The sequence below is a fragment of the Zalophus californianus genome, chromosome 6, assembly GCF_009762305.2.
Source record: "Zalophus californianus isolate mZalCal1 chromosome 6, mZalCal1.pri.v2, whole genome shotgun sequence".
Taxonomy (NCBI): domain Eukaryota; kingdom Metazoa; phylum Chordata; class Mammalia; order Carnivora; family Otariidae; genus Zalophus; species Zalophus californianus.
Window position 1 is genome coordinate 86501230 of NC_045600.1, and position 13335 is coordinate 86514564.

At 47.3% G+C, this 13335-nt stretch overlaps 1 protein-coding gene and 1 pseudogene across 3 annotated transcripts in view; one reads left to right on the forward strand and one right to left on the reverse strand.

Moving 5' to 3' along the window:
• The window catches only part of SORD (sorbitol dehydrogenase), a 32915-nt gene extending 30379 nt beyond the window's left edge, over positions 1–2536 (forward strand). For 2 of the 3 annotated variants that reach the window (XM_027572565.2, XM_027572567.1), the window contains exon 9: positions 59–1490. In XM_027572565.2, coding sequence (XP_027428366.1) covers positions 59–224 — 166 coding nt within the window. In that variant the 3' untranslated portion in view covers positions 225–1490. Of the gene's footprint in view, positions 1–58; positions 1491–2147 lie in introns of those variants that run through there. The other variant, XR_003516029.2, reaches the window with a different exon arrangement.
• A 3467-nt stretch (positions 2537–6003) lies between these two features.
• Positions 6004–9101, reverse strand: LOC113909894 (annotated as a pseudogene).
• Positions 9102–13335: the final 4234 nt, after the last annotated feature.

Consider the following 13335-nt stretch of genomic DNA (forward strand, 5'->3'; position numbering starts at 1 on the left):
TTGGGGACCTGGTTCTGTCCTCCTGTAGGTTGAATGTAACACTTGTGATCTCTTACAGGTGGCCGATGGCGATTTCGATGCTTGCCTCCAAGTCTGTGAACATAAAGCCCTTAGTCACCCATAGGTTCCCCCTGGAGAAAGCTCTGGAAGCCTTTGAAACAGCCAGAAAGGGATTGGGGTTGAAAGTCATGCTCAAGTGCGACCCCAAGGACCAGAACCCCTAATATGAATTGGGCTCTGCCCTCATCCCCACCCCACTGCCAGTATCTCAGGGCAGGGGAGGGCTGTGATGCACAAGTTTCTTTTGAGTAGCAAGAATAATTAAAATAATTCATTATAAGCAGAGAACCTTACACAGAGGAATTGGTGTGCCTTAAAAATACAAGTAGGGAGAGTTTGGGGAAATTTGTAGCCAGAGTGACCTAACTGTTCATACAGAGCAAAGTTCAGCAAGTAGAACAGAGTTTGTTAGGCAGGTGCTGGGGAATTCCCCTTCTTCCTGGAATGCCTGGTTAAGTAAGGAAAGAAATCTGCCCATTGGGTTCCTGGTTCCACAGTGAACGGCCAGATGGTGGTGGGAGCTAAATTACGAAGAGATAACTTTATCCAGACTCAACTGGCACAGAAATTAATTTCCATGAAAAATCTCATTTCAGGGTCTGGGATGAAGGACTGTCAGCAGTTTTTAGAGCACAACATTTCTAGACATTAAGTGCCATTTGGTTTGATGATAAAAGGAGACTTTAAGGAACTGGGTCTAGGATCATTTTTAAATCAACTAAAAAAAAACCCCAAAAAATGAAATCCCAAGTGAGGTCCCACCAGCTTGCATTCCCCAATTGTAGAAATAGTCAGGAGAGTTCTCAATACTGCTGGAAGATTGCCTCTTCTTCAGCTCCCGAGAACTCTGTGTACATTAAACTGCCTTCCCCACACTCCCCACCTGCACCCTTCTGCATTCAGGGGCCAACACTCTGGGCTCCTTTGTCACTAGGCAACCAGGAGGCTCCTTCCTTAAGGCAAGTCAAGGGGAGTCCTCCTGGGAGACTTACCCAGGAGGGTTTGGCCAGTGCACTTGTCTTCCCACCCCACAGGGTGAGCATTCTCTTCACACTCACTGATGATAGACAATTCCATTAAATTCTGGTGATTATAAACAGAATTCACTCCTCCTTCTCATAGACCGTGAACGCTCTTGGTATCTTTCTGTCAGAATGATCTCTCCCATCTTATTTTAATCATAGGGTTTTCCTGTGTAAGATTTGGGTGCAAATCACTGGATGCCCATTTGTGACTTTGAGATTATTAGTCAAGAATGAGGATATTGTAGTGGTGACATAACTTGACCTGCAGCCTTTTTATCCTTCCCTTCAGCTGGGAGTGGAGGCTGAGTTTGAAGAGGCTCTGGCTTTCTTGTGACTGGGAAGGGCCGTGACCGATGCTTGGAATCCCTCAGACTACTTTGGGTAATAAATTGTGGTTATGATGCCTCACTATTGCCACCTGTCTGTGCCCCTTTTTAGGGGGGAATGGCCTCTGGTTACTCGTTTCATAAAGGGAAGGGTCCAGGATTTTTGAAAGGGACACATTTTCTGCATCAAATATAATGTCATTAACTGCTGGAAATTTATGTTAATGATCTCTAAACCTCACAGCAAGCCAAATGCCTAGGATTATTTTACAGCTAAGAAAATAGAGAAGCCAAGCAATTTGCTCAAGGTCACCCATCGCCTTTCCTCTCTCATGTTATCTCTGGGGGCGGGGGGGAATCTTGAGACTTCGGTGCACACTCAGCGGCCACGCAGCCCACTTGTGGAACTGTCCCACTTTCTTCTCGGAGTCCTGCTTCGCTCCAAGGCCACACTCACCAGCTGCCGCCTCTTGAAACCCCTGCCAGCTCTGTGGTGCCCAGAGTTCCTTGAATGTGGAACGAGAAAGCCTTCCCCTTCTCGATGGAAGGCTTCCAACAGGAATGCCCTGAGGGAAGTGTATTCACTGTCAAATTCACAAGTAGCCACTTTTCCTTTGATTGTGGTCTGTTGGGGGGAAGAGACCACTGAACCTGAGAGGAACTTAGGAGCTGGGGCGGGAGCGGGGTTGGGGGGGGTGGGGCTACCAATGACAAACAGGTGTCATTTATCTCACAGTCGTGACTGGGCTGGATCTTCCAAGTCGGTGGCCTGCAGTCTCTGTTTCCCGGTGCTTCTGGCATGTGGGCAACCGTGAAGAGTGGACAGCCTGATGGGAAACAGCAGCTCAGAGAGCACCTCCCCTTTCCAAACGCGCCCACCGCTCCCAAGCCGCGGCGCACTTTGGTAGCTCCGAAGCAGGGGCAGAGAGGGTGGCAGGAGAGGCCACCGAGGCTGGCTACCCAGTGAGCCCTCCGGGCGGTGAGGGTGAGAGGGCCTGAGCTCTGCCTGGCTCCCTGGCCTCTGCAGCCTTGTTGAATGTTCCCCCTGCTGTTGGGAAGTGCAGGAAGCCCAGGAATTAATTCCTCCCACCACCTCCACCGTGTGCTCAATAAATATTGATTAACTCAGTGAATCAGTCCTGGAACTCAGAATATGGCCCTGCTGGTCAGTGTGTGCCCGTCACCAGTGCCTGGCACCTGTCGGCTTTCGATCAACACCGACGACCCCACCCAGCCGGCACTCCCAACATCCGTGGGGGGGGGGGGGGTGTACCGGTGGAGAACTGTGAAGAAAGAACCTGAAGAAAGGCTAGACTGTGGAAGGGAGAGGCCAGGCCACAGACCCTAAAGGAGAAAAGGGGCCGCAGCTCCAGCAGCTCCCTCTTGCCGTTCACCTGCGACTCCAGTAGATGTGAAGTCACTGCCGGGGGGTGGGCCCGTCCCTGGTTCTCAGGCCGTCCCGGTCAGCCTTAGGTCTGTGTGCGTAGGCCAGCCTCTTCCTTCCGGGCTCCTGTTTTACTCCCTTTGGGAGAACAGTGGGGGCCTGTGGGCAAGTTGCTTGGGCCAGAAGTTAGGAGTGCAGGAGGCAGACAGGATTTGGTGGGTATTTGTCTTTTCCGGAACTGTCCTCTACACATGATCTCAGCCTAGGCTTGGAAAACAGAAGGCCAACAACGGGACCCGCATTCCTGAGTGGCAGGCAGATCTCTGCCACCTCCACACCCCCTCCAACACACGCGCGCGCGCGCGCGCGCGCGCGCGCGCGCGCATACACACACACACACACACACACACACACACACACAAGTCTCAGGAGGTTCGGGAAGGAGCAGGGAAGTGGTGTGACCAGGAGCTCCTTGCAGAGGGGCTGTTCGCACAGCACCTGCCACGAGGAAGCTGCACAGCAGTCCCCCGCACGCCCCCCCCCCCCCCCGGGCCTTCGTTCCCCCACTCCCAGCTTCCCTCTCCTCTTAAAACCCTCCTGGAGTCAGACACTGAGCTCCTTCCCTGGCCCTTGGACGTGGGACAGGATGTACAGATGGTGTTCCTGCCAAGAGGCTGCTCCGCCGATCTTACCATCGGTGGGGTGGCGGAGTAGCCTCTATCCTCAGAGTCTTCGACCCATTGGGCCGATGAGAGGTAGCACATTGTAAAGGGTTTGATGCCAGGATTCTTGGGTTCTATCTAATCCTGGACCCATCATTGACTCACTGATTTGCAAGGTCACGCCCCCACTCCGAGTCTTGGTTTCCACCCTTTTTTTTTTTTTAAAGATTTTTATTTTATTTATTTGACAGAGAGAGACACAGCGAGAGAGGGAACACAAGCAGGGGGAGAGGGAGAGGGAGAAGCAGGCTCCCCGCTGAGCAGGGACCCGATGCGGGGCTCGATCCCAGGACCCCGGGATCATGACCCGAACCAAAGGCAGACGCTTAACGACTGAGCCACCCAGGCGCCCCTGGTTTCCACCCTTTTTAATAGGATTGGGCAAGATGATCTCAAGGTCTCTATCACCACTGATAGCGTCACCAGCTAGACCCTAAGATCTGATCTTTATTGCCCATTTGCTTGTATTCACCAACCTTTGCCCCACTTTTCCCTTACGCTCTTCTTTCCAGCTTATCTCTTAGCTCAGGCAAAAGACCTAATGGGCATAACGTCCCGTAATGGAAACCAAAACTCAAGCAATAACGTCTGCCCTGATAAGACCCAGAGGACCCAGCCTGGTTTGAGCTAAACCCCCAACTCGAGCCTGCACACATGAGCCATGGAGTGGCCTCTGGGATGATTGGCAATTACCTTTATCCCCTTATAATACCAAAATCTCCATCCATGGAGGAACACAAGCCTCCTTTACGTAATACACAATATATGTATGCACAACACTATGCCCGCCTCTACATACCATGACAAGGATCCCCTTTTTAAATATTCATCCTAAGCCTAAATAAGAGGAACTCATCCACCCTTGCTTGGGGAGTCAGAGCTTTGGAAGGTATTCCCCATGATCTTATCTGCTGCAAATAAATTTTAGATTGTGTGACAACTCACCTGGTGTAGTTTCTACCTGCAACTCACCAAGAAGGGAACTCACATTAGTTCAGTTACAATATTATACAGGGTTCCCATCATGCCAAGGCCCTGGGGAGTGAGGACCCCTTGCGGGGGCGGAGGGGGTGGCCCTCAGGCGGGAGGTGTGAGGGGTGTTCTTGGGTTTCAGTTCCAGTCCCGTGTGTGCATATATGTGTGTGTGAGGAGGTCCCCTGAGGGAGGGAGGTGAGAGGAAGCATGGGTGGAGGTGCTGCCTGTGGAAACACCTGCGTCCTGGGCATCACCTTGTTCTGTTACTTGGCCTCGGGCGCCCAGGTATGGTCCTGAGGAGGTCTGTACAGCCCAGCGCTGGGGTCTAGGAGAGCTGGCTTCATCACTGACTTCCCTGTTGGTGATCACTGATTGGACTTTCTGTGCTCTACAGAGGACTGGAGGCAGAAGCACAGCAGAGCAGGGGGTGGGAGACCCCAGCAATCCATCCATAGTTAAGAGGGAGCTCTGGGAAGAAGGTGGGTCTGGGCCAAAAGTGGGCCCGTTGTGGGCACAGCACCACCGAGGCACAGTGGGAGTGCAGGTCCCTTGGAACCGGCTCCAACCTTCAGGAGGTTAGTGCTAAAGCCCCATGTGTCCTGCCCAGATCTCACAGGCTCTGTGTGTACTGAACCACCCGCTTCTTGGGCCTGGAGGCCTGTCCCACAGACCTGCCTCAGCTCCTCCTCCCTGCAGGAATCCCAAGAGGAATCCCAAGAGCAGAGCCCTTGTCACTAAGAAATAAGGGTGTCTGTCTCTCCCCTTATCACACACGTTTGTACATTGTTAAGAAAATAAAGGCAGATAAGTAAGAAGAGAAAATCAGCCATAATCTGTTCTCCAAGGATGCTAGTAAGTTGGAGAGCTTCCTTCCAGCTTTTCCCTGTGCATCTCTATACATCTCTAAAGCATGTACATGTATTTATAACCAGGAACGGGAATGTACTTTACCTACTTTCCCCCCATTTTCACCCATAACAAATAAGGACTTTTTTTTTACTTATCACAATTCCCATTAGTGAAACTAACAATAATTGCTTCACACCATCTAACACCCCATCAATCCAAGTCCAACTTTCCTTAATTACCTAAAAAAAAAGTGACTTTCTCCACCTCATTTTCGTTTTTTTCTGTATTTCTTTCTTTCTTTCTTTCTTTCTTTTTTTTCTCTTTCTCTCTCTCCCTCCCTTCCTCCCTTCCTTCTCTTTTCTTTTTTTCTCTTTGCCTCAAACTTTTAATATAAAAAAATTCACTGATGTACAAAATGTGAAAGTCTGACAATGACAACATATGAAATGCTATGATTTGAGGGTCTACCCGAGTACGTGCCATGGTGCCCATGCACCCTTCCATACATACCCGGTGTGGAAACAGAAACTAACGCAAACCATTGCTAACAAGCTGCGCAGAGAACAGCTGCGTTCTCTGCTCCACCAATCACAGACCAATATCTACTCCAAACATTCAGTAAGGAAAAGCAGAGCATCTTCCGAAAACAGAAGGCAGACTTCTTACTCATGATGGACCCGCACAAATACACCCAGCCGAAAGAGTACTGCATACTTAAATTTAGGATAGTCATTCATGAGGATCGGCACAATCCCAATATAAGGAACAAATCCCCTTGCTCTCCCCATGACATTTTTCTTCTCTAGCCAGTGTTGTCCCTGTTTATAGAGGCCTCGGTCATCAACCACGTTATTATCTCCTTTTGTCAAAAATTTGATATGTCCATTTTGCTTCTTCTTTTTTTAAAAAAAAAGATTTTATTTATTTGTCAGAGAGAGAGAGAGAGAGAGAGAGCACAAGCAGGGGGAGGGGCAGACAGAGGGAGAAGCAGGCTCCCTGCTGAGCAAGGATCCCGATTTGGGACTCGATCTCAGGCCCCTGGGATCATGACCTGAGCTGAAGGCAGCTGCTCAACCGACAGAGCCACCCAGGCGTCCCCATTTTGCTTCTCATGAGTCCTCAAGACTCCATGAACTATAGGAGTCTCTCTTCCTTCTATCCTAAAAACAACCATTTTCTCCCAATCAGATGAGATCTTCAACTCGATTTGTTAAAAAGAGAAGATCTCTATGAAATGCAGGTTCCATGCTGTCCCTGAGCACTACTACAATTGGACTTTCACTTCCAGTTATGGGCACTAACCCCTTCCAGATCATTAGAGCCGAGGAGATAATCATTCCAAAATTTAGGACTTGAAAATACAGCGGAGCCCTGTCCCTGCGCTCAGCTTCCAGCCCTTTGAGTTTAGCTGGGAGGCTGTCCTGCTCCAAGGCACTTTCTTGAATCAGGATCCAAACACATTGCATGTGGTTAGTATGTCTCTTAAGTTTCTTTAAATGTATTATAGTTCCCCTCCATTTTATTATTATTCATTATTATGTTGAAGAAACTGGGTCATTTGTCCTCTACATACTGTTTTGCATTTGTTTTCATTTAATAAATTCATTTCATTTAATAAACTGTTACATTCATTTTTATGTCAATATTTACACACATCATTATTTTTAATAACCATATTCTATTGTGTCACTCATAAAGCAAATCACAGTATTTTGGGTATTTGTATAGCCTGCAGGGTTTGGGGCTTACAATAAAGTTGCAATTATTACTTTATCCATACATTTTTGTACTTCTTGCTTTCTAAAGTTATGTTTTAACATGAAAATAGCTGGGGGCGCCTGGGTGGCTCAGTCGGTTAAGCAACTGCCTTTGGCTTAGATCATGATCCCATGGCTCAAGAACACTAAAGTGAATCATCTCCCTTGTCACCCGCTTTGTGGGGTGGGGTGGGGTGGGACGGCCATCATTGCTAATATCAAGGATTGAGATTCTAAGGAACTTCTGAAAAAACTGTTAGCAGTAAGCCAAAAGAGGACAACACACGACCTGAGAGAGAGTGAACGAGGAAAAAGCTGAGAGACAAAGGAATTAGTAATCTAGGGCAGGGTGAAGAATGTGACTCAGCTGTGGCCTTTGGAGACTGGGGCTGCTGGTTCTGGGGAGGAGCTGGGCTTTCTGCATAACGCAGGGACAGACAGGCTCCAGCCAGAGCTTCCCTGAGCCGATCCAACTTGGCTTCTCCTGGTACCACGTATAAGATTCCCATATCTTGCTGCACACCCAACAAAACTAGAACCTGAGGAACGCCATTGCCCTGTTCACGGGTTCCCAGAAGCCATGCTGCCGTGCTGCCTTCTCTCATAATAGGGTTCCAGAGGGAGTGAGGCTTCCAAGGGGAAGACAGATATTGTTGGGGTGGTTGGCTGGGGAGGTGTTTCTGTCACCCAAAATATGTCCTATCATGGGCCTGCCTGGAGGAAAAACTCCCATGCATTTGGAAGAGGTGGTAAAGAAAGAGGCTAGAGGCGTGTTCTGATGTCATGACCTCCTCACAGTAAGAAAGAGGTAGGTACACATTAGCCTACTCCATTTCCTTATGACCTTGAGCAAATCACTTTAATTCTTTAAGCCTCATGGTTCTTCATCCTTTAAGTAAGAAAAACAATATAGCTCAAGGTTGTCACTGAAACAAAATGAAGTGACTTGGAAGTCTTTTTTTTTTTTAAGGGTAGAATCAGTATTTTATTGTAACTGATTATAATCAGAAGGCAGTTGAGTATGTAGCCTTCATACTCAATCTTTCCTTTTTGTAAATAAAAAAGAATTACAAGTTTTAAACAGCCAATGGCTGGTTATGTTTTCAGAACACATAATTAGATTAATTCATTAATGGTGGCTTCAAATTTTTCCTTATTAGTTCCAGAAAATTCACTCACCTTTTGTCCCTTTTTAAAAAAATGGAATGCTGGTATGTATTTGGCCTCACACTCTGAAGCAACAACCTGACTGTCACCCACATCCATTTCAAGGAACACCACGTTAGAAGACTTCTCAGAGAGGGAATGAAAGAAAGCCTTGCTCATGGGACGTCTGGGTGGCTCAGTCAGTTAAGCGTCTGCCTTCGGCTCAGGTCATGATCCCGGGGTCCTGGAATCGAGTCCCAGGATCGAGTCCTGGGATTAAGCCCCGCATTGTGCTCCCTGCTTAGCGGGGAGCCTGCTTCTCCCTCTGCCTGCAGCATCCCCCTGCTTGTGCGCTCTCTCTCTCTCTCTGATAAATAAATAAAATATTTTGAAAAAAAGAACAGATTCCTTGAATGAAAGAAAGAAAAAGAAAGAAAGAAAGAAAGAAAGAAAGAAAGAAAGAAAGACAGACTTGCTCATTTTGCAAGGCCCACACCATGTGACTGAGAAGTCAACAACTACAAGTTTATCTCCTGCACTTGCTCTCCATCTGCTTCACCATTTTGGTGGCTGGGGTCTGACAAGCAACTGTAAGGATTGATGAAAGTGAATCTAAAACTCCAGACAGAGCTTAGAAATCTAGCTTGGTGAATGGCGCCATGACTGTGCTTAATAAGGCCCTGCCTCTCCCTCACCAAACCTTGTCTCTTCATCTGATAAATGAGCAGGGGGTCTGATCCCCAAGACTTTTCCAGCTCTGCACCTGGAGTCTGGAAAGGCACTTGAAAGTATGTGAGAAATTCCCAGGGTGGCAGAAAAGGCCTCAGCCCGGCACGACCCAGCACCCTCAACTCTTCCATAAACCTGTCAGGGCAAGGGCAGGAGAAGTAGACCTGGAAGGCTGACAGAGAGGAGGATTGGGAACCAGGTCATTGTACTCAGGAGCTGTCTCTTACCTGCCTGGCCTGGGCTGCCCCCTGAGACCCACCTGAGGAGGCCCTGTACCCAGGAGCCTTGAGCAGTTGGTCTCAGTGGGACAGGGACTCCTGGAGGCATGTAGGTATCCCTCCTGGTTAGCACAGTGCCTTGCTCACACAGAGGAGCTCTAGAAGTATCTGTAGCCTCATAAGCAGCCAGACCTCCCTCTCAGTTCCAAACCATTGCCGTCCTGCCCCATCAGCTTGAGCTGACCCTGGAGTGGCCAGGAGACCTCAGCAGGACTCATTGTGTAGAAGGGGAAGTCAAGCCCCAAGGACCCAAGAGGGGCATGTTGGGAGAGTGCAGCAAGGGGAAGGCTCACCTGAGCCTCGAGCCCCCAGCCCTGGAGACCCAGGAGACAGCCTGGAGTCCAAATAAGATGGGGACCAGCTGCCCACTCCAAACCTTTTTGGCTTTAAGAAGGATTGTGGGGGACCCTGTGGTGTGGTAAGAACAACATTGTATCAGGAGTTTTCGGTTCTGGGACCAACACATCCCCCCCACCCCAACTAATTTTAGGAGAGCTATTTAATTTGTGTGTGCTCTTGGGCATCCGTAGTGGGGTCAGTAACTCCTCTCCCAGTATCATTATCACTTATACAATAGAATACTAAGCTGCTGTGAGAAAGAATGAGGGAATAATCATAACAGTAATGCCCAAATGCTTACTATGGTCTGAGCCAGACGCTTCTAAGAATGCTAGATGTCTTAGCTCAGGTCACCTTCAAATAACCCTGTGGATTAATATCATTCTCTGCGTCTTAAAGCTGAGAAAACTGAGGTACAGAGGTTAAAGAATTTGCCCCATTCCCCACCCCAACCACATATATGCATATGTTTGAATGTATGCGGGGGAAAAAAATTTCTATGAGGATAGATACCAAAGTGTTAATGGCGGTTAACTCTGGAGGAAAAAATTTTGAGGTTTTGTATTGTTTGAAGGGAGGGGAACAGGAGGATTTTTTTTTAAGATTTTATTTATTTATTTGAGAGAGAGAATGAGATAGAGAGAGCATGAGAGGGGGGAAGGTCAGAGGGAGAAGCAGACTCCCTGCTGAGCAGGGAGCCAGATGCAGGACTCGATCCCCGGACTCCAGGATCATGACCTGAGCCGAAGGCAGACACTTAACCAACTGAGCCACCCAGGCGCCCCAGGATTTTCTTTTTTAAAATCATATACATTTCTCTATTGATTGAAAAAATATACATTTTTTTAAAGATTTTTATTTATTTATTTGAGAGAGAGAGAGAATGAAAGATAGAAAGCACGAGAGGGAAGAGGGTCAGAGGGAGAAGCAGACCCCCCGCTGAGCAGGGAGCCCGATGCGGGACTCGATCCCGGGACTCCAGGATCATGACCTGAGCCAAAGGCAGTCGCTTAACCAACTGAGCCACCCAGGCGCCCTGAAAAAATGTACATTTTTTTAACCAGGATCGTTTATCACTTTTGGAATTTAAAAAAATGAATAAGGAGGGGGCGCCTGGGTGACTCAGTGGGTTAAGTATCTGACTCTTGATTTCAGCTCAGGTCATGATCTCAGGGGGATCATGCGGGATTGAGCCCCTTGTTGGACTCCTTGCTCAGTGGGGAGTCTGCTTGAGATTCTCTCGCTCCCTTTGCTCCTCCCCCACCCCGCTCTTTCTCTCTCTAAAGTAAATAAATAAATTTTTTAAATTTAATTTTATTATGTTATGTTAGAGAGAAAATGAATAAGGGACTCACAATTCGCTGGCTTTCAGACTTAACCGCAGAAGAGCTTAAGTAGCCGCGCGGGCCCTCAAGGCAGGGGACACTCTCCATTCCCAAAAAGGCTTTGGCTGCAGCCAGTTCCCAGAAGCAGGGAGATAGAGGGAACTACCCCCTCGCAAACAATTAGAACCCTACCCCTGTCCCCAGCGAACCCCTGGGCAGTCTGGGCAGGATGATGTGTAACATCATGGGCCCAAGGGTCAGTCCATGTGGCCTCAAGGACTATGGGGTGGGTCAGCTAGTTCTGAGAAGCCAGTTTATCTGCATGCTTCAGCCAAGAGGCTGCATCCTTTGTCTTTTTAATTAATCACCTTCTGTATCCGATGACCAGCAGAGTGACTGCCAACAGCAGGCCAGGCTTTGGTGCCTCCTGTGAGTCCCCAGATGCCTGCATCTTTTGATCTTAGCCGTGTTTTGTGGCCTTCATCACCCTGAGTTTTGTTTTTGAATCATCGATGACCCTTCCAGTGCCAGAAGGATTCAGCCAGGATTCACTCCGCTGTGGCGGTGGCGTGTGTGGCTTTATCCTCCCTCGGACCTGCCTCGCTTTCTTCTTTTGCTTCCTTTCCCTGTATGCAATTTCTGTAGAGGACTTTGTGTTTTCTGGGTCCTTGAAAGTTAGGTCAGATGAGAACATCACCTCATCTGGCTAGTTTTTTAAACTGGTTTTTACCATAAGAATCTTTAACAGAATATTTTTATCCTTTCTACTACCGATTTCATATTTTAATCTTGTTTGAGAGAAATATGGGTTTAAGTTTCCTCCCCAGCCTTATTAACCCTTTGATATCATAGCATTGTCTAGAAAACCCACCTCACTGTCCACTTGCCTGGTAGTCCTCAGGATATTGAAGCCAATACACCATTTAATTAGACCTCATGCCATTAGACATGACCTCAGTCTTTCAGATCACTTCTGTGTTCCTGTCCCCACTGTTGCTATGAATTACTTCTACAGCCCATGACCTCTGTTGGTGAATTCTTTCAAGGTTTCCATTTCTTGAAATACGCTCCCAAAGCAGCAAAATCAACTGGGGTCCTTATCTTATGTTGCTAGTTCCTTTTCCTTCGTGTTGTGGGGCTTTTCTTTCAGGCTCTTCTCTTTCCCCAGGCTTCAGACGTGAGGCTCAAAAAAATTTATTCTAGCTTTCCGAAAACATCTCTTACCAGCCCCCCCAACCACTCACCAAGTAGTGTACCCACATTTATATGATCCTATTTGATCTCATCTAAGAATTTACAGACTTGGCAAATAGTTGTACAAGGAAATATGGAGGATTGGGTCGCACTGTGCGCTTCACAAACATTATCTCATCTTGCCCTCACATTAAGGGTCAGTGCAGTGATGGAACTTGAATGGAGATGACTGGCTCATGGGGGTTTGAGCTCAAATGACAGATCCCTCAACCACAGTGATGCTGCATTTTCTTTGTGATATTCTTGATCACAGTGTGGCCCTTGGACCTTGGTGTTCTCTCTGTTCAGCTGCTAGGTACGTGGTGGGGGCAGGGTGGTTTGCATTATAATCAACTTGTTTAATTTGGCTCTATTTAGGCTTTCTAGGCTAGTATTCTTGGCATTGCTAACTATTTGCTCTCCTGTAAAATGGAGATTTAACTCAACTGAGAAACAAAATGTCCCTACCTTACCTCAATCCCCATTTTCGTAGAACCCTACATAGTTAATAATTTGGAGTATGTACTTGCAGATATACCCCAAACGCTATACATACACTATATCCATATATCCATATCATACATACACAGATTTAATTGTACAAAATGGGATCATGTCCTCATTACATATATTTACATGATAGTCCACGTAGACTATATTCATTCTTTTTAATGCTAAAATTATTCCATTGAATGAATGTACCATATATCATCATATATCTTTTATCATTATCCTGTAGGTGGGTGTGTAGGTTTCTTCCAATATGTTGCCCTTATAAATACAATGAATTTTCTGTACATATATCTTTTCACATAAATACGTAAAATATTTCTGTAGGATTGTTAGAAGTAGGATTTCTATGCTGAAGGATTTTTTTTTTTTTTTTTTTTTTTGAGAGCGAAAGAGAGCACAGGCCAGGGGAGGGGCAGGGGGGAAAGAGAGACAGAATCCTTAAGCAGACTCCCTGCAGAGCGTGGAGCCCGGTATAGAGGGCTCCATCTCACAACCCTGAGATCATGACCTGAGCCGAAATCAAAAGTCGACTGCTTAATGGACTGAGCCACCCAGGTGCCCATGTGCTGAAGGATATTAATGCAATTTTCAAGGGTCACCCATCTGCTCTGTTGGGGAGGCAAAAATATTTTCCTCTTTTCTTTCTTTAAGAATAAATGCTATCTAATCAATTG